This window comes from Uranotaenia lowii, chromosome 3 (genome assembly GCF_029784155.1).
Source record: "Uranotaenia lowii strain MFRU-FL chromosome 3, ASM2978415v1, whole genome shotgun sequence".
Classification (NCBI taxonomy): Eukaryota; Metazoa; Arthropoda; class Insecta; order Diptera; family Culicidae; genus Uranotaenia; species Uranotaenia lowii.
The window spans coordinates 336,625,048-336,651,904 of NC_073693.1; the positions used below are offsets into that span (position 1 = coordinate 336,625,048).

At 31.9% G+C, this 26,857-nt stretch overlaps 1 protein-coding gene across 1 annotated transcript in view; it reads left to right on the forward strand.

Moving 5' to 3' along the window:
• Positions 1-24,505, forward strand: part of LOC129755610 (uncharacterized) — a 143,660-nt gene extending 119,155 nt beyond the window's left edge. Inside the window, exons 4-7 of the mRNA XM_055752197.1 lie at positions 19,330-19,467; positions 19,542-20,169; positions 20,247-20,359; positions 23,841-24,505. Coding sequence (XP_055608172.1) covers positions 19,393-19,467; positions 19,542-20,169; positions 20,247-20,359; positions 23,841-23,999 — 975 coding nt within the window. The 5' untranslated portion in view covers positions 19,330-19,392 and the 3' untranslated portion in view covers positions 24,000-24,505. The remainder of the gene's footprint in view (positions 1-19,329; positions 19,468-19,541; positions 20,170-20,246; positions 20,360-23,840) is intronic.
• Positions 24,506-26,857: the final 2,352 nt, after the last annotated feature.

The following is a 26,857-nucleotide window of genomic DNA, read 5'->3' on the forward strand; positions in this document are numbered from 1 at the left end:
ATCCGTGCACCCATGGTGGATTATCTACATACATACATACATACATACTACTTTGAAATGAATAATCATATAGTTAGAAACATAGTTTGTTTGAATTTTTTTTATTCGTGTGTTGTTGAGCAAAAAATCATAGGTAAAAATCAGTCACCCAAACCCCTCCCATAAGTCGGCTCTTCCTACGGCCCTGGATGTAAGTGTCTGAAATTGGAATACAGTGAGCGAAATAAGAATAGCACCACTATGTGTTTTGCTTGTTAAAATATGAATGTTTGAAAATCACCAAAACTTTGTTCTATAAATTGTTTTGAATTGTTTAACGGATAAATCAAGCATAAGTTTACTTTTTTTGGACGTTGCAATTGGCGTTGAGGACCAAAACTATGGAAAAAGGGTGCGAAATAAGAATAGAACCACTTGTGTTTTTTCAACAAAAACAAGATTATTTCTAAAAATTGACTGTAGAAAAGTGAATAATAATGCTTCTACGAATTATCTGAATAGATAACTGTGTTTTAAGGAGTTTTCTAGAATTTCGAAGATTTTCAAAGGTTTTAAAAGGGGGTTTCAAGAGATGCTCCTCTAGCGTTTAGGAATTTGATACTTGAGCTATAATATTTTATCAAACTGCTTTATTTCTTCATTATCATTCATAAGTATGATGCAAATTGACGAAACATAGATTTGATGCTGAATTTGAATAAAAAAAACAGGCTTCAAATTCAAAAATACTAATGTTTTTAAATAGTCGAACGCTATTTCTCTAGTTTCAAGTCGTAGATGGCAGCACTATCTTGCAATTAAACCGAATTGATGCTCATTTTTGAATATCTGGGATTAATTCAGGTGTGCTGGATGATTTTGGTCAAGAAATAAGTACTTGGTATCGTGTGACCGCCTTGGAAATTCTAAGATCACAATATCAAAAAATAAGAATTTCATCATGAACCCATAAAAGGGAATTTCTTGGACCGATAATCAAAATAATTTTGTACTTTCCGATGGAGCTTGATGAACCAGATAACTAGCAGTATTATTGGTATGATTTGAAATTGAATCGGAAGTTGAGATGTGCAGGAATGTTGGCGGTTTTATATTCTTGTGCTGGTGTTTGTTATTGCAAATCCGGAAAAGATTTCTGCAGCGTGAACTCCAGCAAAACTGTGTTGGAAAACTACATCGAAATGATGAATATGGGCCTAAATAAACCTGGAAAATCAATATTGAGACTTAATTTGGTATTAACGGCACGATAGTGCTGCCATCTATGACTTGAAACTGGAAAAAGTGATGTTTATTGAAAAAAAAATCTAAGTTTATGAATACCAACCTGTTTTTTTCTGATTTAAAATAAACCGAACATGTTTGATTCATCATTTCACGTCATTTTAATGAAGAAAGTAAGTAGTTTGGTAAAGAATTACAGCTCAAATATCAAATTCCTTAGTTTTAGAAGAGCGTCTCTTAAAACACTATTTTAAAACCTTCGAAAATCTTTGTAATTCTAGAAAACTCCTTAGAATGCAGTAAACCATTCAGATAATTTGTAGAAGCATTATTATTCACTTTTACACAGTCAATTTTTAGAAATAATCTTGTTTTTGTTGAAAAAACACAAGTGGTTCTATTCTTATTTCGCACCCTTTTTCCATAGTTTTGGTCCTCAACGCCAATTGCAACGTCCAAAAAAAGTAAACTTATGCTTGATTTATCCGTTAAACAATTCAAAACAATTTATAGAAGAAAATTTTGGTGATTTTCAAACATTCATATTTTAACAAGCAAAACACATAGTGGTGCTATTCTTATTTCGCTCACTGTATGATCAGAATATAACATTGAATCTGAGTATGAAGTTTTAATTGTTTATGAGATTTGATGCTTCATTTGAAAAAAAAAAATTAAAATCGGCACAAAGTTACAAGTTTGTATATGTTATTAATTGAATTCTGAAGTAAAAATCTTTTTATTTCTCAAACAAAAATTTATTTTTTTGAAATTTGGTGATTAAATTAAATGAAAATCTGAAAATGATTGTAAAATAAAAATTGAATTTTGTTCAGAGGTTTGATATTGGAGCTTGATTACAGTTCTACTTATGAAAATGAAAGTTCGATGATATTAGAGTCTGAAATTGAATGAAACGACATTGAATTGGATTTTAGTTTGGATTCAATAATTAATTTTTTTTTTCAACTAGAAGGAGGTTTGACTATGTCATAAATTTGAATTTTGAGCTAGCAGTCTGTTCATCCATCTGAAACTCGATGATGAATTGATGTAAACGATGACGAAAATTTGAATTTGATAGAAATCGGTTTTTCTCCTTGGAACTAATTTTGGTATGCATTGATGAAATTTGATGAAAACGATGACGAAAGTTTGAATTTGATATATAGACAGAGGTTTGATATTGGATCTATTAAAAGTGTTTATGAAAAGAAAGTTGTTGATCTGAAAATTTGAAACTGGGTGTTGAAATATTAACAGAATTTAAATTTAACGTATTACTATAAGAATTAAATTATATTTCAGAAATGATACTGAATGTGAATTTTGAGCTAGAAATCTGACACAACACCTGAAGCCTATCTGATTCTGTTTCAGAGGTTTGATCTTGGTTATTAATTTTAAACCTGTTTGTTCAACCGTAAGTTTTTGGTCTGAGAGCCTGAAATTGAATGTTGAAATATGATCAAAATTTGATTTGAAATTGTTATAAAAGAAGTGAATTAGATGTGAGTTTTTACTACATTAAAAAAAAAAATTAAAATAGGGATAAAATTTAAAGTTTGATGATGTCATAAATTTGAGTTCAAAGCTAAAATGTGTTTGCCTATCTGAAACCGATCCGGAGTTTCGATAATAAAATTTTGTGAATATCTGACCTCAAAATAAGAGAGTATAATTTTTTTTTATACGTTTGTTTCGGTTATAGTCGTTTTAACATATTTATGTTATTCGCGACTTTTATCAACGATGTAGTTGGCGTCCAGTCATTGAAAACTTATCCGGTACAACTGTAATCGATGTTTACTCTTAAGCTCGAACTCACGAACATCGGCTCAGGAAGCAACTGACTTGCCAATTGAGCTATATCACAAGCCCAATGATGAGTGTAGGAATGGATTTTTATTAAGAGGTTTGATACTGGATTTCGATTGAAAATCTGCTTATGAAAACGAAATTTTAATGGTTTTAAAATTTTAAATTGAATGTTGTATTATGATCAGATGCTGACATTAAATCTTAATCAAAAAATCGAATTGGATTTGAGTTTTGAAGCTATATTTTAAATCTAATATATAAAGATGAGTTGGACTATATATGTTTGTTTGTATGCACCTTATACAAATCCACACCGCTTAACCGATCAGCCTGAAATTTGGTACAGTTATGTGTTTGGACCATGGTAAGGTTTTAGTAATAGTTTTGAGCCCCTCCCACCTAAGAAAAGGGACCCTCCCATACAACTTTCGTTTTTATTCACACGAATCAAAAGTCATGGCACCCATTTTGCCAACCGTTTTTCGTTTCCTTTGGCGGGGATGTTTTCACCATCACCATTAGACTGGCCCATAACCAAAAAAATCCTTATATTCCACGCGGCAACCCTTAGCATGGTGCCTTTAGGGGAAAAAATGACTTTCTGAAAGTTTCAGGTCATTTGGCCGAAGCACGAGCTGGCGCAAAAGACTTGAAATTTGTATGAAGATTTTTGGCAACATGTATGAAAAATCGACATACCTTAACTCTTTGTATTCTAAAATGTGTTTCCAGTATGCTAGAAAGCTCAGAATTTCAGGAATTGTAGTTCAAACAATGACAAACAAGTTTATACAAGATTGTGACGCGATACGAGTTGACTGAAATGAGTTATCCCCAATTGAATGTGTGATTTTTTTTTCGCATTTCTTTGATATATCGTTAACGGTGTATGGGCTAATAATCGCACTCACTTGATAGCATCGTCACACAATGCAGCAGTTCATAGTTTTTCAAACCTTTCTTCTAACTTTTTGCAAAGATATTTGTTATCAAATGAGCTACAACTTTGTCGAGGATACAAACTTTCTATCTGTTATTCTCACTGTGTGACAAAGCGATCAAGTTAGTACTAATAATCCACATATACACCGTTCACGGTATATCGATGAAATGCGAAAAAGATCACACATTCAATTGCGGATAACTCATCACAGTCAACTCGTATCGCGTCACAATCTTTTACAAACTTTTTTGTCATTGTTTGAACTACAATTCCTGAAATTCTGAGCTTCCTAGCATACTGGAAACACATTTTAGAATACAAAGAGTGAAGGTATGTCGATTTTTCATACATTTTGCCGAAAATCTTCATACAAATTTCAAGTCCTTTGCGCCAGCTCGTGCTTAGGCCAAATGACCTGAAACTTTCAGAAAGTCATTTTTTCACCTAAAAGCACCACTCTAGGGGGTGCCGCGTTGAAAAAAATGTTGTAAAAATCATCCAATACAAATTTGGGCCAGTCTAATCACCATGGGCTGGGCATTAGAAACGACCATCCAGAGTTCACGTGTACTGGATAGCAAATCAAAGCCTGCTAGCGATTTAAAAATTCATAGCGAAGTTTTTGGCGGGTTTTTTTCCTTCTTCTGTTCTAAGCACGTGGTACTGGTACGAGGTATTTGATTGCAATAATGAGCCTTAATTAAGGATTGAAAAATACAATTACCCTTTTAGGAATATATTGACTAGAATTTCAGTGGTTTTCAAGTGTTCCCTACCGCCGCCCGGGGGTTTTGAAAGTCTACAAGGATACACAGTGAACTGAAAAGTGAACAGTGAATAACTATTTGGACTGGAGGCTGAAAAACTAATGAACAGCGTTTTCATAGATCCCAGCCTTTAAGAACCAACCATTTTCATATTTTTAGGATTCCTTATAAAGAAAGAAAAATTAATAAGATTCAGAGTTATACGTTGAAGGCTGCAATTTCAATGCTTTGATAGCCGCCGGGAAATTTAAACGGGGGAGTAGAAATTTTATTAGATGATTAAATCTGAGGTTTTAAGCTTTATACAATTCTATTTCATGGACCAATTTATAACTTTTGATTTATTTTTGGCCATCAATGTGTTCAATTCTACCATCCAATTTGGAAAAAAAAAATCGTTTAGTAATGCGAGTTCAAACAAATGATATCAAAGAATTTTAACATTGATCACTCTTCAAAATAATTAATAGAATGATTGTGTTCGAGGATAAAAAAAAACTTTAATAGAACTCAAATAAGACCATTTCCATAACCTTTAAATGGTAATTTCGGTTCAAAGATGATTTATTTTTGATAACTTCAAGAAACTTTTAGTAAAACTTTCTACATTTAAGAAAAACTAATCATAAAACAGTGTTCAATTAAAAAGCGAAAAAAGCACACATACAATTAAAAACATGCAAAGTGAGTCTTAAACATAGTTCAACAAGGTTCGAAAGTGTTTTCTGGAAATTTTTGAGTGAATAAAACTTAAATATACCATTGTACAAATGTGTACAGTAGAAAATCCATCTTGAAAAGTGGGATAATCTCCAAAAAAGATTTTCATCGAATGGAGGATGGGAAAGATAGAAAATTATTTTATCATATGCATTTAAAAAAATAAAACGCCAAATCTAATCGAGCTACTTAGAAAAAAGGTGGGTTAAAAAAAAGTTGTTCGTGATAGGGAAAGGGAAAGAAAATTTTTTTGAAATGCTATTGATAATCCTCAAAACTATATGCTTCTTCAAAAAAAAAAAATTAAATCGATAAACACTGTGAATAATCTCAATAAAAACTTTCAAAAGACTTACAAAACATACGTGGCCAAACATGAGCCAAATTTCTTAAAATGATGAATATAAAGCTTCCAACATTTCGAAAAATCAAACGACTCATTTTGATCTATATTTTTTGTGAACCCGAGCAAGGCCGGGTAAAATAAGCTAGTATTATTTAATTTGAAGTTTGATTTTTAGGGCATAAATCAGGATTCTGAGCTGAAAATTTGTTTATCTCTCAAGAACTGATCCAGGAATTCGTTGATGAAATTTCATGAAAATCTGACTTCGAAACTTGAGTGTTGTAATTGAATTTAAGGCAGAATTTTGATTTGCATCCTCACTCACAATCTGCTTATTAAATTGAAAGTTCGATAATCGAAAAGTCTTAAATCGCATGTTGAAATTGAGTCATAATCTGACTTAAAAGTTGAAAATAAGTCTTGAGCCTTGATCCTTATTTTGAAAATTATATCTGAAGCTAAACATGAAACCTGAATTCAACATCGAACCATGGACAGTTGAGAAATATGAACAACTAGTGGATATGAAATCTTGTCTGCTATTAGATTTAGATAGATCATGATTATGTTGTTTGGCCCTTTTCTACTGCCTAATCATTTGCCATTAGAAGGTTTCTCGTTGCTCGTTGCGTATTCACTTCAGTCGAGAAATCACAGATAAACATATTTAAAGCTCTGTAGAGAAATGAAAAATTTAAGAGTAGGCGAGAAAGAGGATGAAGAGAACAAGAGATGGTTGCATACAAAATGAGTAAAAAAATACATTCTGATTATTATCATTGTGTTGGAGAGCTACAATAAAAAAATAAATTAGACGGATAAACGGTTTCTCTGAACATATAACAAGGAACAGCTTACAGGCACTTCCCGGCAATGCTATACAAACCGTATGGAGTACATCTCTCAGATTTCCCCTCAGATTTCCCCTTTTTTGACAGATTTAAGCTTTTTTCTTCAGATTTGAGCTTTCGTCTCCTATGCTCTCAAGGCAAAAAAAGCTTAAATCTGAGGAAAAAAAGCTTAAAAACGGGATTCACGAGCACATATTTAAAAGATGTTGGTCACACGATACATAGACAAATCGTGTAACGTTGCAGGGATCTGCTTACAGGGTAATACTATACCAGTATTAGTTAATCCACGCATATCTGATTTAGAAGCTGTATTAGTTTGCGTGTGTTTCGAAAAGGCATATTTCAAAGTAAATCGAAGAACGACAAATGACAAGTGTCAGTTGATTGAATATTTGTAGTTGTATTGAACGGACGTTCTTTATGATTACTACTAGTTGTATTCGCAGCCACCATTTTAAAGTTGTTGCTTCTAAATTATATTGCTGAAGTTCAATAATCGATACAAAAATCAAAATTTGAATAAATTTTTACAAATTACATTTTTTCGGAAGGTGTAGCAAAGCAATCCGGGTCAGCTGGTTTTTATATAAATTATTAATTTGTTCTTAAACATGTATCTCTAAAAAGGAAATTCATTTTCCATTAAGATCCTTAGTGTAAATCAGTTTAATTTGTATCGCCGCCTTTTCCGCTTTAGATTATAAACTTTGAGTTCTATGTGATATTTAATTTTTAGAATGATCTTAAATAATTCTTCGAGAAGTATTCAAATTGGTTAATTTGTGGAAATCATGGAACTCAGGATTCGGAACTTAGATTTTAGAATAAGGATATGAAAGTGTAGTGAACTAAGATAAAGGCAGCAAGGCGGAACTTGGACTCTTGAACACATTTTCTAGGCCAGAGATTTGGCAAATTAGAACACATCTCCGCTGCCCGGGAAATTACCGATGCAAAAATTGTCAGCCAGCATTCTAACAAGCCTTGGTAGCTTCCACACGTCAATGTTCGTGGTTGTTGCAGATCCTTGGTCCGATTTTGGTTCTCAAGGCAAAATACTCGCAAGCAAGTAGGTTTATATGCGAGTCAACACACAACTCTTCACAATTAGGCCATTCAGAGCACCAGAAGTGGGTTTTGTGTAGGTACTAGTTGGACACAAAACTTGCACTTGGACTTGGGTCGTCGTCGTCGTCGAGTAACCAACAGAAAGAAGAAAAAAAAACTAAAAAGGGGAAAAAGGATGCAAGTTTCCCGGACATCTTGCACCTCCACTCGACCGAGCGAAGAGAGTTTGTTCAGTGTAGTGAATAATTAAATTCTGTCCTGAAAAACCCTTGCTCTGGAACAGTCATTGGGTAACATGATGAAGAAGAAAAAAAAAAGGTTGGGAGGAAATTCAATTACAACGTGGCGACCACCAAGAACAGCAAAACACATATGATAACATACATCCATGCACAGACACACATACAGAAAACAACACACATGCACACAGAGCGCCTTATAATGGAGAGTATGCAGCGATCCAATGATGTCCTTCTGACCAAAATGGGTTCTCAAGAGTATGTGGGTACCTTTTTTCGGTATCTTTTTGTGGATAAGTTGAGTCCTTTTGAGTTTTTCAGTTTCCTGGTTCTACTAAGGATTTGTAGTTTACCATCGGACATTTCCGTTATGTTTTGTTGCTTTGCTAGCTTTCTCGAGCATCCTTGCAAAAAGGGGAAATCGTGGGGGACAGGAGATTCGAAAGAGCAAAGAACACAAGAAACAAGAATCATCAGCATGGGAACAAGTCAGAGTGGCAATCACAAAAGTCAATTATTCTTCAGTCTCACAACAGTCCTCCCTCGAACAACTCTTTCCCTTCCGCTCTGAGGACTTCACTTGGATTCACATTTTGAGGAAGTCCTACACTTGTTTTGGGCAAGAGCACTCTCTCCGGTTGGAATGTTTGTATGATACTTCTCCCCAGACCTGTCCCGGTAATTGTTGATTTTGAAAAGGACAGTTTCCGGTTCCGGGGGCGGGTTGGATGGGCGAAAAGAGAAAGGGCGAGCTCGTCACTCGGTCTTTGTTAACGGTGCTGATTTAATTCGTCTTCCATCCATATAGAGTGTAGGAGTCAGAGCTACGCTTTCTGTTACACAAGTATTATCTTACTCGATTCTCCAAGTCTTAGGGGAGAAGGGAATAGAAAACACATTCAACGTCGTCGATTGAACTGCGGAGAAGAGTGTCCCTGCCCTGGTGCTGGGTGAGATATCAGCTCAGCGCCATCATCTGTCTTCATTAGTGAAATGACACATTGACTTTGCTGTAGTACATCAAAGTTTACAACTTTGCTTACACACGTTTGTTCTGACGTCATTTGTGAGATTACCGTATGGAATTTTGAAGAGAGTTTTTAGAGTGTTGTTTTTCCAAATTTCACTATAAGAGAACGATTTAACACATAGTTTCGACCAGGAGCAAATAGTTAATAAATCATTTAAGGGTACCTTCTAGTGGGAGAACTTTGATTCGTTTAGTAAGGGGATCCTTGTATATACAGACCCCGTTCGTTTTTGGCAACCTTCGACTTTGGCAACATTCGATTTTGACAACATCCGATTTTGGCACATGTGCCAAAATCGAACGGTTTTGAAAAAAAAAAACCACAATACTTTTTAGTTTTCGGCCAGGCGCAATTTAATTTAGACAAACATCCAAAATACCTTTTTATGTTCTGAAATAATGATAAAATGCAACATTAAAAATCAAAGATTTTTTTTAAATTTGATAAAGTACTCAAAAATGACAAAAAGATAAAAAATTCAAAAAGTTAAACAACAAATTCAAACAAAAGACCGAATATGATAAAAAAACAACTAAAAAATGATGAAGATTGACAAAAACAGCAAATATGACAAAAGAAAACAAACATTATAAACAAAACTAGAAAAGTGCAAAATGAATCAAAAACATGATGAAAAAATTTAAAAATGACTACAAATGGTTGGAAACTGACTAAAACCAACGTTTTTGATAATAATAATTGTTATTGTGTAAAAATAACTGAAATACACGATGAGAAAAAAAACCGATCGATTTTGGCAACATTCGATTTTGGCAACACAAAATGTACGGGCGTGTTGCCAAAATTGAACGGGGTCTGTATTTATAAAATTTTAGAAACACCTACCTCGAGAGATTTTTTAGCTTCAAATAAGTTTTAAACCTGTTAAGATGACATTAGAATATGGAAGCACTTCCTCCAATTCCATGCAATAAACACAAAATATGATGAAAAACATCGATAAATGTTACAACAAATCATCACTGTTGCAATTTTTACATAGGTCCCCTTAATTTTCGAGACAAAATCGTTGGACATTGATGAATTTGCAGAGAAGATTCAGTTAGTCCATTTTTTTTTCTTCAAGCTCTTCCAACCCTTGTTAACCAATCTCTGTGGCACAGATCACACAATTTTAGTCCGCTTTTAAGCCTGTTCTTTTTTTGAAGGTTTTTATATCGGTAATTGAAATTTTTTGATCGTTTTACCTACCGTCGTGATAAATTTCGAGAATTTTAATTTTTATTTGTGATACTGTCAACTGGGGCATCTGCCAACACTTTTCACCTTCAATGGATTCTAAAAACTAACTGGGTGTCCGTCGACAGATAATCATACCGCATGTGCATCTAAAGTTTTAAAGTTGTTGGGACACCATATTGAGGAAGTCCAAAAAATTATTGGTTTCACCAGTTATTGTTAAATTAAAAAAAAGCAACTTTCACTCTATTAAGAAAAAGAGTTTTACTCAATTTCCCCGAAAATGTTTGCCCAGTATTTCAATCATCAGAAAACCACCTTACCAGATTTTTTCCCCAGAATGAACCCAGAAAGTTTTACGCCAGGGTAAACCATTTCCCAGAAAATTTTTCACCAGAATGAACTATTTCCCTGAAAAGTTTTGGCCTAAATAACAATTTGTCACTTAATTTAATATATTATTCCAAACTGAAGTTTGAAAAACAAAAAGATTTTTTTCCACAAATATTGGGTTTGTACAATATTTTTATTTTGCGGCAAAGACGCAACCAACGAGGGGGCAAGGCGACACAAAGCCGTCGAAGTTCGTAAATCTGAGATTGCCGCCGATCCGCCGTACACAGGGGTGCACCTAAAAAACGATCAAAATTATTTGCTTACAAACGGTAAACGATTGACATTTGATGTCTTCAACATTTTCATATTTTTTGATGATCTATACAATTTTTGAAAGTAATAGTGATTTTTCATCTGGAAGGGAAATAAAAAAATAATTTCTAAAAATCATTAGTTTAGAGACTTAGTGTCTTCACAAAAGTTGTAAATCTTATTATTATTAGAAACTTTGTTGAAGATACCATCAAGATCGCATGAAACTTATAAAAATTACGAGCATTTTAAAAATAATACAAGTTATTTTGAGTTTTTATTTTACACTAGCAATACTCTTTCATGGATAAAATTAGGATCAGTAAAATTATTATAATTGAAATAAACTTTTTTTAAATTAAATTTAAACATAATTCAAAATCGAACTATTTTTCATGTCATATAAGGTTCTAGAATGTCTTGAGTATCAACGTAACTTGAAGCTTTGTAAATTGCAGGAGTCACCCTTAAGAAAAAAAATAAGAGAGATCATCAATACAACAAATAAACCCTTAAAATAAAAAAACGCCCCTTTTTGACGTAGGAGGAGTATTTCAATAGAAGGAAATTTGTACAAAATTAAAAAGTATGCCAAATTTTATAAAAAACAGTTAAACTTTGGTTTTGATGATGCTATGTATGTTATATTTATTAAAAATAAGAGCTTTCATTAATGAATATAGGAAGCGTCTATCATTTCAATATATCACCAAATTTTGTTAAAATTTATTTGTCAATTCGTTAAATTCTATCATTATGTCAAATAGCTTACGTTTTTCAATTTTTCACAAAAATCCTTCGACGTTTGTTTTACTTTGTCAAAATTTGTTAATCTTGTATGCGAGCCCCCTCCTTTTTGAATTTTTGAAGAGTTTGAAAGTATTTTCAAAATCATTCCAGGTCTTGAAAACGGCTACACACCAAATTTCACGTTAATCAGTTTAGTAGTTTCCGAAAATTCTCCGAATTTTGTCAAATTTCTGTTCATTTTGTATGGAAGGATTTGAAAAGGTTAGAAAGTAGTATAAACACCATTCCCGGTCTTGAATACGGCTACACACCAAATTTCACGTTGGTCGGTTCAGTAGCTTCCGAAAATTGTTTGAAATTTGTCATATTTCTGTTAATTTTGTATGGAAGCCCCTTTTTTTCGAATTTGGAGAGGTTTGAAAGTAGTATGAAACACGTTCTCGGTCTTGAAAACGGCTACACACCAAATTTCACGTTGATCAGTTTAGTAGTTTCCGAAAATTGTCTGAATTTTGTCAAATTTCTGTTGATTTTGTATGGGAGCCCCCTCTTTTTGGATTCGAAGAGGTTAGAAAGTAATATAAAAACCATTCCCAGTCTTAAGACGTAGATGTAGACCGCAGACCGTGGCCTAGAGGATAGCGTGCAAGTCTTCTAAGCCAGAGGTCATGAGATCAAGTCTTGATCACGGCAAACATAGTACTCTTTCTGTGGGTTGGTGGTGTTAGCAGTAGTTAGATGCTTGAAAGATGTACGCTTAGTCTTAAGTAGAATTTAGATCTCTTCAAAGAATCATGAAGTTTCACTGAGATCCTATATGTGTGTGTGTTCGTTTGTTTTTTTTTTAAGAAAACCGCTGCACACTAAATTGCACGTTGATCGGTTCAGTAGTTTATGAAAAATATTCAAATTGTGTCATATTGTTATTAATTTAGTATGGGAGCACCCCCCTCCTTAAAGTTGGAGCGCTCTGAAAGTATTTTAGAAACCATCCGACTCCAAAAACTCTTGCAAAAAAAAAATCTGACTTTCTGTGGTTTCAACCAAAAATTCTGTGACGGTTTTCTGTGATGCTTTTTCCATTTGTTTTGTTCAAAATTCATTTCAAATTGCGTCTTTTTTTTTTATTTTACTTAAGAATAATCAATTATTATTACCAATTTTATCATATTTTTCAAATTCAAAGATAATAATCCAAAATTTATTTTGACTCAAAAATTTTAATTTTGAAAAACACATCCAAAATTTTAAAATTCTGTGAAATCTGTGAATATTTCCAAAACTCTATGTTCCATGACACAGATTCTGTAATGAAAATTAGCTCAAAATTCTATAAAATTATAGATTTATCTGTGATCTCCGCAACCTTGGTATGGTCCTATCACGAGATTTGCAAATTTCTTCAATTGAAAAAAAACTTCTACCATTTTTAATGGATCAAAATATGTTCGTCCTTCTAAGAAGTAAAAAATTCGATGGGCCTTTAAGTGTTGAATTGCTTTTATAGTGAGAAATTCAAATTGCAGTTAGATTTTCCAGTTAGCACTTCAGAAGCTTATAACTTCCACTGACAGTTTAACTTTATAATCTTTCTTTTCAATATTGTAATTATTCCATTCATTAGGTTACAAATTTGCCATAGATGCATATGTATAACATAGAAAAAGCGACAATTTTTTTCTTATTTATTTTTTAGATTGTGTATTTTATTTCTCGTAAAATTATTTAAATAGAAACACTAGAATTTTCAAACTGTAAGGTTTAAAATTGTTCATTCCTTTTGATAATTTTCAAATAATCTTCAATTTCAAATTTCTTGGTTTATTTTTTGATGAATGTTTCAGAAAGCCCATTCAGGTCCCTAATTTAAATAAACGAAACTGACAAGGCGATTTCAATTGAGAAGAAAAATTAAAACTTTAGAATATCAAAAAATTAACAAAGTTTTCACACTAAAAAAAAACTTGTTAAGATGATTACTTTGGCACATTTTCAAAAGAAATTAGCTCTATTTATATTTTCCTTGGTGACGGTATCTATATTGTAAGCCGTTATCACAATAAAATAATTCTTATACCTAGGGTAAATGATCTTGAGCGGAACTAGTCGAAATCTGATCTTGAGCGGAACCATTTACTTTTCCTAAGATCTAGGCAAAGATTGTTTATGAATCTTATCGAAATGACGAAAAAACTCTTTTTCAAGATCTTTTCATACAAGCATTGACATTTTGGCTAAAATTTATTAACTGAAATAATGTTAGAAGAAGATTTAAAAACATACGCATTTCTGCTGCAATTTTCATCAATCTACGCTGACTTTGAACGTCAATTTATGTCACCCTTGAACGTTATAAACTGATTCTTAATGAATAAAATGGTAGAAAAACTCATAAAAAAGCATTATTCGGGTTTTTGTAACAAGTTTTCCATCAAAATATCAATTAATGGCGTAGTTTTTGAAAGTAAAATATGATCTTGAGTGGAACCATCTTTGATCTTGAGCGGAACTACTAGCTTCCGAAATTAACCGCTAGGTGCGCTGCCTTATACCTAATGTCTCCCACGTGGTTTTTACCCCTGAATGTATGCAGCACTTTTGTATATTTCTTATTATATCAGCTTTAGATAAAGAAAAGATGTAAAATTATGTTCCAATAGAACAAAAATTAACTAATTGGTGTCACAGCGTACCAAACAAAGCACACAAAAAGTTTAATTTTTTGGGGCACAAGAAATGTGTATTGATTCTTTTTTTTCAGAGGGACGACGGGAAGAAGGAGGAAGGCTTTCATACGTGAACTAATGAAGCCAATTAAGTTAAGTCATTATTTCAGAATAAGAATCAATATTCATTACCATTACTATTCGTACTTTAAGAAGTATATAGCTTGCATTTAAAGAGATTGTTTAAGATGTTCAAATTCCAATTGAAAACGATATACTAACTTATAAACAAAAATTCAAATTGTTTTTTACACACATTACTTCAGTTTTACAAAGTGTAGCAAAGCACACCTGGTTAGTTATTTTATAATACTCCACAATTGGTGGCCTGGTATTGAAAACCTATCCGATTCCTTTGTTTTTGATTTTACACTTGAACTCGAACTGGAAATCGGTTTGAGAAATAATTGTTTTATCAATTGAGCTAAATAATAAATCTTTCCATAAATTTTTAATATAAATAAATTTTATCGTGATTCATAAGAAACTGGTGTTTATAATAAACTTTATACTATGAATGAGTTGCTTAGAGCTAGGTGCCGAAATCACAGAAAAATCTGTTATTTCACAGAATATTGAGGAAACTTATCACAGCATCTGTGTCACAGAGCACGAAATTTTGAAATATTTACAGATTTCACAGAATTTTTGAATTCCGAATGTATTTCAATAATTATATTTTTTTTTGTCAATATAAAATTAAGGTTTCTTACTTTGAATTAGAAAAGAATGAAAAGATTTTCAACGTAAACTGATTTTTCCCAACTAAAATATAAAAATGACCCAAATTATCATGAATAATGAGCTTTTGAACGTATCTTTTTTTACGTAAAAACATTAATTTTTTAACTTTAAAATCTTCAAAGATGAAATTTAATTCAAGTTGTCACAGTTACACAAGTATTAGGAATTAGAGCTATTAAAGATGTTGAGAGAAGAAAATGGTTCCGCTAAAGATCATATTTTAGTTCCGCTCAAGATCAGCGTAGTTCCGCTCAAGATCAGAATTCTTACTTCAGTAAAACAGCTCTAGAGTTATTAGGATTTACTTTAAAATATTCTAAAAATCATCATTAGAAAGCAGAAACTAAGATCTATCCGCTGAACTGAAAAAAAAATCGTTCGGATATAACCCATAGCCATATCGCTTGATCAACTGTTCCGAGTTGCGTCGAATTTAACCATTTAGTTCCGCTCAAGATCATTTACCCTATTTATTTGAAGTTTTCATCAAAAATTTCTATCCTCTAATGAAAAAAAAAACAAAAATGTTAACTAAGTTGGGGAAAGTGGGGTATTTTGGGCCACTTTTTTTTTTCTTTGCTTCATAACGTCCTTATTATGAAAGATAAAAAGAAAAAAAATGGAAAGGTTTTCTACATTTTAAAGGTAAGTGTCCAATTATTGTTTGTGAATTTAATTGTAATTGATCCTCCAGATGAAGAAACACAACTTTCTGTAAGTTTTCTACTGTTCTATGTTGTCAATTAGTTCATTAAGAGATTGTAATGTTTGTTGTAGATTCCTGTGGAAAAGTTCAAATAAAGAACGAAACGCTGGAATAAGAAGAGAAGGTGTTTTGGATCCGTGAATTGCCTGAAAAAGCCGAAATATTTTCCCGTTCATACAGTTTTACCAGTCGAGAACAATTATCTAATTTTAAGGTATCATAAGACTACTTTTTTCGATTTTTAAAATGTATTAATGCTGTTTTAAAAAAGGATTTTTTTTTGGATTTTGAAAAACTGTGGGGAAACGTGGGCCAAATCGACTAGATAACGTGCAAAGTTTATGAGTTGACCCGAAACAGAAATTTCATATTTAATTTAGTTATTTGAAAAAAATTAGATGTGGAAATAAAAAAAAACAGTTCTACATGATCGAATAATTCCTAAAACCTGGCTCGCGAACATTTCGGCAAAATTCTTTGTATAGGATTTTAACATCACCGAGAAAAATCAGCCGAGAATAGAAAAGATAAAAGAAATGGTGACCAAAACCCATTTAATGCAATACTATAATTTTTTTTAAATTTATATTATTGTTTAATGATAGTGAAGTATTTACATAGTCTTATTACATATCAATTTCTAAATAAAACGAAAGTTCATCTACATCAACATCTTCTGAAAACTGATTGATGAAATTTACGAAGTTACTAAACAGTTTGAGAACTACTGCTTTTTCCGATCATTTGTGTTTGTAAGTTCAGGTCTTTGAAGCTCATGGAATTGTGGGATTGTCCAGCTGTTGATCTCTGTTTTGATTTTTTCTTGAACTAGTAGCCAGGCGTCTCTCACTCTCATACATTCCGAGTATTTGTGCACTATGGTTTCAACTGGTTCACAAGCGTTTACAAAGAATTTTTGATTACGATTACGATTTGATTAAGAAAAAAAGGTTCTCAAAATAAATAACATTATTAAAATAAAAAATCATAGTTTAAATTTTGGATCCGACTTGATTTTATTCCGTTTTAAATCCATCACATCAGTAATTCATATAATGGATGACCGCATGAAATATAGAAATTGCTATACAAAAATCAAATATAAATAATTATGTAAAGTTTTTAAAATTCTTTTCCAGATTTCTTCCAGATTCAGCAAAAATAAATCAAATGAAAGGATTGTGTGTTAAGCATTTTCATACCCATATGAGCTGATGTTTGAATTTTCTTGTCCACACAATGATAGTCAAAAATTTGTGATGAAATCCAGCTTCAGATTTTAAGTAGAAAATCCAAAAAATCCTTAGAATGAATCTTTCATCCGTTTTTTTTTTATTTAAAAATCCCACAGCAAATGTTAAAATGACGTGTTTAAAGAAATAAAAATGGTTTTCACTTTTATCACTTCACTTTTTTCAATTGAATGTTGCAAATTGTTCCTATATCATTCGTTTAAGTTCAAACATAACTCAAAATCTAGTATGACAGCTTTTAGTTCAAGCAAAAAACAATTAAAAAAAAAAGTTCCAATCGCTTCTAACTTCAGAATATATATTCGATAATCTAATTTTAGAATAAACTCATATTTGTTAATTTAAAAATGGAAAAAAGAATTGAATATTATTATACAATATTTTCGAATCACAATACAGACAATTCAGAAAATGATTAATTATCAGAGTTTAACAATCTGTTTTATATTCATATCATTCATTTACAAACAATTGTTTGAAGTGTTTGATTTTTCTAACTTACAGTTGCAGAATCAGAATCAATACTTTTTTTTGTGAGCATCGTGCTAATATGGAGAAGCTCTGGAAAAATATTGTAGATAACTTGACGATTTACTTTTTCATTTTCTGCTTCCAAAATGAGTGTTTTATTTATAATGGCAAAATAAGACTGTTTAAATAATTCATAAACTGATAATTTTAAACTACCTACTTGATATCTATTCAAATGACATAAACTGCACAAGTCATAAAATGCCACTGATATAGGGGTGAAGTGTGCAATTTGTTTTTTTTTCTATCAGCTCTTGTTATTGAGATATTTTCCAAGAAAAGGTAAAAGTTCAATAAAAAAATCAAAAACAATCAATATAGATTTTTTTTGTTTATTTCCTTAATTCCGCAAAATAAGGGAATTTTGATGAAATTTAAAAGCTCTTTATGAAATTCAATTCAAAATATTTTTTTCAAATATAATTCAAATAGTTCTGCATTCTTAAACAAAACTAAATTTATATCTTTCCATTCACATACTCCATAATTTTCTTAAGTGATGTTCGAAATAATTGTAATAATATCATTAAAAATTAAAAAGAAATGTAAATTTCATTGCAAGATTGTAAAAAGAACTATAATCAGTTTTTGTTTTTCATGTAGGTTTAATGGTTTATCAGTTTTCAGTGATTGATTTCACTTAAAATTGACTATTTGAAAAACTTTTCATCGTCATATAACTAGAGATAATAGACTAAATCTGACAAATGATTTAAATTCAGGACATCAAAATCTTCCAAAATCAATTATTTAAGAAAGAAAAAAAATGTTCTCTTGTGTTATTTTCATATCTAAATTTTCGCGTAGTGAATAGATTGATGTGATGTAGATGTAGTGAAATGTTTAATAGAAGGATTTATTAGTTGTATAAAAGATGAAAAATATGAAATTTGTTGAAAGTTTCCACTATTAAAATCTCATCCATGATTTTTTGGCGATTTTTATAATAACGTTTACATGAGTAAACTTGAACTTTTAGGTTTGTATGCGAAAATTGAATATATTGTTCTGAAAAATTAACATCATTTCTGTTTCTTCTGTGAAACCGAGCCTGCTGATGGTTTTTGTGTCAATTTATAAATACTCTGAAGGAAATTTTCCGCTGAACAACTTTGTTGAAGACCGAAATTTCGTATCTTTTAAGACAAAAATAAAATTAGCTGTTTAACAGGGTATGCCTTTTCGCATTGATAAACAATAAATTCAATTAATATTACTGCTGGAGCCTAGCGAAATATTGCATGAAAAGTAGTCATGCAAGATCTCGCTAGGCACCCAGAAGTGATGTCAACTTTATTTATTATTTTTCATTGCCAGAAGACATACCAGCATTAAATACCTATTAACTTTTTTGTTTTATAAGACACGAAGTTACGGTCTTCGACAAAGTTGTTAAGCAGAAAATTTCCTGTAGAGAATTTATAAATTGGCACAACAACCATCAGCAGGCTCGGCTCCAGATGATGTTGATTTTTCAGTATTAAATTTTCAATTTCCGCATAAAAACCTAAAAGTTCAAATTTACTCATGTAGACCTTACTTAAAAATTCTGCAAAAATCATGGATAAGTTTTGGACCAAAACTATGATTATTAGATCCCATGGTTTGAGATATTAAAATATTTACCTCAAATCGACTCAGTCTAGTGCTACATACATTAGCGGAAAATGGAATAAATAGTATGCTCAGAAAAAAATATTTTCGCGAATTATTGCCATGCTGTAGTCACGACGCTCATTTTTCTGTTTTTATTTCCAGACGGAGTCGCTACGTACCACTTGATCTAACCTACCGATGCCGCATTAATACAAATCCTCCAAAATGAAGCACTACTTATACATGATGCTCATATCGATCGTGCTCAGTAAACACCATGGAATGGCGCATAAAATAAGGGTAACGCAATTCTCGCCTTGAACCTGTTACTTATCACTGAATTTCGTGTCCACGTTTTAAATTTCTCTTCCCAGAAAAGACAACTTTTCCGGGAGCAAGTCCTGCCTCATGCAGGAGGCAAAATCCCAGATTCGGCTTTCCACACCGATCGGTTGGCCTTGAACCGGCTCCAGAAGGATGGGATTGCTGTCCCGGATGGAATTCTCCTGGAGCAGCGCCATCACCAGGTCTATCCTCATCCGCATCGATCAGCCAGGCCAACATTTTTGGTGGCCCAAACACCTGATGGTCGCTATACGTCACCAGAAGGAGAATTCAGTCACAATTCAATTGCCACAGTAGACAGCACCTATGTCGTTCCGATGCCACTGGAGAAACACCAGGGATTTCTTCATCAATATCCGGTACATCATCCACATCCGCATCAGCAGACGTCGTCAGCCACAATTGCAGCGCCAGTTATTAAGGAACTCCGGATACCGAACCATGCGGTGTTCAACTTTGACTACTCGAATCTGAGGAGCAAGCTGAAACCGACGCTGGCAGTGACCCACAAACATCCGGTCAGTTTACACCAAGCTTCCAGCATCGTTTCCAGCTACGGAACGCCACGGCACCGGCTCAGCCCACCCCAGCTGCAGGGAGGCTTCAAACCGAGCACCCTCAACGTCATTCCGGCGAATTTCGTCAGTTACCACGCAGGTGAGTTGCTGTGAGTTTTCATTCGAGATGAGCAATTGCATAACGATAGGCGCATTTTTTATTCACCTCTTTCACAGCATTGAGTAACCTTCTAAGTTACCCGGTAGCTGCTGCGTACAGTAACGATTGGGGTAACGGTTGGACGCCGCCGTCCGGTGCGTTTCCATCGGGGGACGAGTTTTCCAGTAATGTAAGTGGAATAATTTGTAGTACGAAATAGACATAGATACACTGATGGACATACATAAGTGTATTAGTTATAAGTAATCTCAAATAGTTAGCATTAATCACTCAGTTGTGAATGTCAGTAAGTTTTGTATTATGTTCTCTATTTTGGCTGATGAAATTTTCACTGATTTCTGTGTTCAATGAATTCTTGAAATCATTAATTTTGCGTTATCACTTTTTTATGGACGCACCCTGAATGCTCGGGAAAAAGGATCCCTAATCACACCTTGAGTGTTAATTCGACAATCCTTGCTTCAAACCGCTATGTCTTTCGTGCTTCTCAACCAATTAAAAAATATATGTAGTTTTAGAAACCTCATAATGTTACTCAAATATGTTTGTAAACATTATTCACCTACAACACGTCAGTTTTCCGCTATTCAAAGTCAAAGAAAAAAAAAATCCGAAAAATCATGCTTCGGCATGTAGATCAGCTACGAAATGCTCAAAAAAATCACTAAGTGTCCAAATAAGCTGAGCTATATATGTACGTTGCACATAAGGATCTTTTTTTAAAGATCATGACCATAAAAAATGTAAAAAGTTGGTGTTAAAACCGTACTTTTCAATGAATCGTCAAAAAAGTTTAAGTAAGACCAGATAAATTTTGAAAGGAGGATCAAAAAATTAACAAAATATGGCACATTTTTGCATCTTTTGATTTTTAAAATACGAAACACAGAATGATTGACGAATTTTCAAACAAAAGAAGCTGTTTCCCGAACTTTTTGTCAATTTGCAATTTCTCATTTATTCTTGCACTTAAACTCAACTTAGCACTGGTTTTTTAGTATATTTACGCAATATTTTAGCAATAAATTTAAATTCTCCAAGAAGGAAATTTCACACCAATTCTGATGGTGTAAATCCATTAGCACTGCGATACTTTTCCTGAGAAAATCTGAGAAATCTGAGATGGTCATTGAAAAGTACGGTTTCTACACCAATTTTTCATATTTTTTGTGGCCATGATCTTGAAAAATTTCAAAAAAATATTTCCTTGTGTGCAACGTATAGCTTCTAACTTCAGCTTTCTTGGAATCTAAGTGATTTTTCTTTAGTATTCCTTAGCTGACCTACAGTCTTTTTTTAAGAAGCATGTTTTTTTTTTAATTTTTATAGACATTGAATAATGGAAAACTGAAGTGTTGTAGCTGAATATTGTCTGAAAAACATTTTCGAGTTACGTAATGAGATTTAAATAACTATGAATTATGATAAAATCGGTTGGGAAACAAGAGAGATCAAGTCAGTAGTGTAAAATTGATGATGATTCATCATCAAAAGCGGACATTTTGCGAACAGCTTTAGAGGGTTCCGAAATTTTCACCTAGAATTTTAAGCTGAATTGAAAGCTGAAAGCTTTAAGGTCTATAGAATCAAAGCAAATATTGGAAAAAAGGAACTACTCGAAAACATATCAAATTGAAAATTTCAACCTCCATGAGGCAAATATCTGCGAAAATTAATTTTTGTAATTTTTTTAATTTTTGTAATTTTTGTAATTTTTGTAATTTATGTAATTTCTGTAATTTTTGTAATTTTTGTAATTTTTGTAATTTTTATAATTTTTGTAATTTTTGTAATTTTTGTAATTTTTGTAATTTTTGTAATTTTTGTAATTTTTGTAATTTTTGTAATTTTTGTAATTTTTGTAATTTTTGTAATTTTTGTAATTTTTGTCATTTTTGTCATTTTTGTCATTTTTGTCATTTTTGAAATTTTTGTAATTTTTGTAATTTTTGTCATTTTTGTAATTTTTGTAATTTTTGAAATTTTTGTAATTTTTGTAATTTTTGTAATTTTTGTAATTTTTGTAATTTTTGAAATTTTTGTAATTTTTGTAATTTTTGTAAGTTTTGTAATTTTTGTAATTTTTGTCATTTTTGAAATTTTTGTCATTTTTATAATTTTTGTAATTCTTGTAATTTTTGTATTTTTTTGTAATTTTTGTATTTTTTTGTAATTTATGTAATTTTTGTAATTTTTGTAATTTTTTGTAATTTTTGTCTTTTTTTGTAATTTATGTAATTTTTGTAATTTTTTTAATTTTTGTCATTTTTGTCATTTTTGTCATTTTTGTCATTTTTGTCATTTTTGTCATTTTTGTCATTTTTGTAATTTCTGTCATTTTTGTCATTTTTGTCTTTTTTGTCATTATTGTCATTATAGTCATTATTGTCATTTTTGTCATTTTTGTCATTTTCGTAATTTTTGTTATTTTTGTCATTTTTGTAATTTTTGTCATTTTTGTCATTTTTGTCATTTTTGTAATTTTTGTCATTTTTGTCATTTTTGTCATTTTTGTAATTTTTGTAATTTTTGTCATTTTTGTCATTTTTGTCATTTTTGTCATTTTTGTCATTTTTGTCATTTTTGTCATTTTTGTCATTTTTGTCATTTTTGTCATTTTTGTCATTTTTGTCATTTTTGTCATTTTTGTCATTTTTGTCATTTTTGTCATTTTTGTCATTTTTGTCATTTTTGTCATTTTTGTCATTTTTGTCATTTTTGTCATTTTTGTCATTTTTGTCATTTTTGTCATTTTTGTCATTTTTGTCATTTTTGTCATTTTTATCATTTTTGTCATTTTTGTCATTTTTGTCATTTTTGTCATTTTTGTCATTTTTGTCATTTTTGTCATTTTTGTCATTTTTGTCATTTTTGTCATTTTTGTCAATTTTTTGTCATTTTTGACATTTTTGTCATTTTTGTCATTTTTGTCATTTTTGTCATTTTTGTCATTTTTGTCATTTTTGTCATTTTTGTCATTTTTGTCATTTTTGTCATTTTTGTCATTTTTGTCATTTTTGTCATTTTTGTCATTTTTGTCATTTTTGTCATTTTTGTCATTTTTGTCATTTTTGTCATTTTTGTCATTTTTGTCATTTTTGTCATTTTTGTCATTTTTGTCATTTTTGTCATTTTTGTCATTTTTGTCATTTTTGTCATTTTTGTCATTTTTGTCATTTTTGTCATTTTTGTCATTTTTGTCATTTTTGTCATTTTTGTCATTTTTGTCATTTTTGTCATTTTTGTCATTTTTGTCATTTTTGTCATTTTTGTCATTTTTGTCATTTTTGTCATTTTTGTCATTTTTGTCATTTTTGTCATTTTTGTCATTTTTGTCATTTTTGTCATTTTTGTCATTTTTGTCATTTTTGTCATTTTTGTCATTTTTGTCATTTTTGTCATTTTTGTCATTTTTGTCGTTTTTGTCGTTTTTGTAATTTTTGTCTTTATTGTAATTTTTATCATTTTTGTTAATTATTCTAAACTCGGCGTTCTTCTGCTTTGAAAAATTGTTTTCATTTAATTTTCTAATAGTTTATGAAATACGCAAATCAACGCTTGTTGAAATATAACACCCAAGACTTAGTATCAAATATGTAATCTGTTTTCCATTCTTGTCATTATCCCACTCCTTTTCTTGACATTCACAGCCCCTTGATAGTTTCGAGGACTTTTTCGGGGAACCAAACGGCAACCATCGCTATTACCGAAATGTGGACCAGCTTACGCGACTGAAATCCTCGAGCGGCATTACTGGAAGGAGCTCAACTAAAAAGCAGCCATCGCCATCGTTGTTAAAGTCATCATAATCATCGTGTTGTTCTATCTATAATCATCATCGACTTATGCCTCCGAAGACCAAGACGACGACGACGACGACGTCGATTTATCCAATCATTAGGAAAAGCAAAAGCAGCAGCAAAATATAAATACTCAACCCACGCGAAGCGCAAAATGGCCGCATCCCAGCAACAATTCGAGCGCTCAAGCCCGAGAGCAAGACGGCCTCTCTAACTTGGACTTGGGAAGAGCTCGTTAGCGAAGACCGATGACGGGTTTATCCTTTATTACTTTTCCAAGGAAAGCCTCCCAGAGCCTCCTGTTTCTCCTCAAGCAAGACCCCATCAAACATTTCTTCCGATTTTAATCCCAAGGAGATGAGCTGTTTCCCAACTCCCGCCTCCTGCCTGTTGCTTTTAAGGATTTCGCTCGCTCAAAGAAGTTCGGTTCCTTTTTATTTCATATTTGAAAAATCTGGCCTGCCAAAATTTGTGTGAGTGTGATTCCAATTATGTTTAATAAAGAATATTTTTCTGTGCGTTAATTGGGTTTTTTTTAGAATACTATCACATCGCCATTTTTTGTTAAAAAGTGAATATTATTTGCAAAATATAATTTCTCTGGGATGTTACATATACATACGTAGTTTCTATATGTCATTTAAGTTTCGTTATTTTTGCCACATAAATAAGAACCGCTTTTTACGAGCAGGTGTTAAAATTTTGAGAAATAACGGCACGTACATGAAGTATGGCTTTTGCTGTGAACAATTGCATTACTAAAACCTTTTGGAGAACATGTCAAATAAAATTATAAACAAAATAATCAAATTTGTCAATTGTGGGAGAATAATGGGAACCTCATAACGTCATATTTTCAGAGCATTGATAAACACTATCTTTTTTAGAACAAATTTTCAAAAATGTTATCTTTGGGTTCAAATGATCCCTAGAGTTCAATGAGATATATTTTAATTGTAAATGGCCTTGGATTTTTTTTTATTCAGACCATTTTCGTGATGATGTCAAATAATGCTTCACCAGGGCTGGGTGCAACGTTTGTAAACTACAGTTCTCATTCCATTTTCAAATTAATTATATGTAATCTAGTTATTATCTAGTGATGGTTGATGATAGAGTCACTCACATCTTAAGATAGTATTCTTAAGTTTTTGATTCTCATAAAAAAATTACAGCATAAAAAATGTCTAAATTTTTACATTTTTCGATGCCTTTAAAAACTTCACCTAGTATGACGCATTGGCTTAACGATATCACCTTCAAATCTTATATTGGTTTTATTAAATTTTAGTACCAACACTGTCGTGACATGATGTTTTTAGAAACATCAACCAAATTTCTTTTAAATAAATTGGTTCATATTTCAGTTACCTATCTCGGTTAAGATGCAACAAAACGCAAATCAAAATGGCACCTAGTAAATCTCGTTTCCACATGCTGGAATATAATTGTTTCGCATCACACATTTGTTAACATTGAATTTTCAACCATCGCAGAATGATTTTCCCCATATATATACCGCGAAGAAATTCAAAATCTTCCGTCCTACATCAACCAAAATCTATGAAAATATACTTTCCTTTATTAAAAACGTCCAGAGAATCGATTTGACAAAGTTTCAGGCGCCACACGAGCTTAAAATCGGAAGTTAAGTGCCTTTTTAAAACTCTAATTCTCCTATATTTTGTAAACAATCCAGAAACACACTGATTTGGACTAGGAACTATGACGTATCTCGTGTGATTTTTTTATCCGAGGAATCAATTAAAGGTTGTGTGTGCTACTTTTTGATACTTTGAGATTTATCTTACGTACTTTTTTTTTCAAGAAATCGAATGAAGGCTGTTTGGACGCAGCGCGAGTATCTGAAAAGGGAATTATGGTCGGTTTTACCCTATATTCCCTCTCGAATGAAGCCATAACCTCCATTTTAATGAAGCGTGCGATTACATATAGATCATATTAGATTACAAACTAGATTACATATAATTAAATAATAATATATATAATATAATTAAATTTTTAACTAAATAAGTTTTTATCAAATTTTTGACAGCGATTGATTTATGCATTTACCCTTCAACATTAATGGGTGATACGGTCAAAATTTGGTCAAGGTGAAACGCGTTCAAATCGCTGAAATTGTCTTATATATAAAAATGGAGGCGTTTTCTTTGTGATAACATCACGTATGAATGGTCGGTCGGAATGAAGTGAAATTTGGTATCCGAGGGTTTTTTGGGTCAGAGATGGTTTGTATAATACTTTCAAGAATCTCACTTTTTATAAAAGGGGGGTCCCCATACAAAGTTATCTCTTCTTCACATCTTCTTATATATAAAAATGGAGGCGTTTTCTTTGTGATAACATCACGTATGAATGGTCGGTCGGAATGAAGTGAAATTTGGTATCCGAGGGTTTTTTGGGTCAGAGATGGTTTGTATAATAGTTTCAAGAATCTCACTTTTTATGAAAGGGGGGTCCCCATACAAAGTTATCTCTTCTTCACATCTTCTTATATATAAAAATGGAGGCGTTTTCTTTGTGATAACATCACGTATGAATGGTCGGTCGGAATGAAGTGAAATTTGGTATCCGAGGGTTTTTTGGGTCAGAGATGGTTTGTATAATACTTTCAAGAATCTCACTTTTTATGATAGGGGGGTCCCCATACAAAGTTATCTCTTCTTCACATCTTCTTATATATAAAAATGGAGGCGTTTTCTTTGTGATAACATCACGTATGAATGGTCGGTCGGAATGAAGTGAAATTTGGTATCCGAGGGTTTTTTGGGTCAGAGATGGTTTGTATAATACTTTCAAGAATCTCACTTTTTATGAAAGGGGGGTCCCCATACAAAATTATC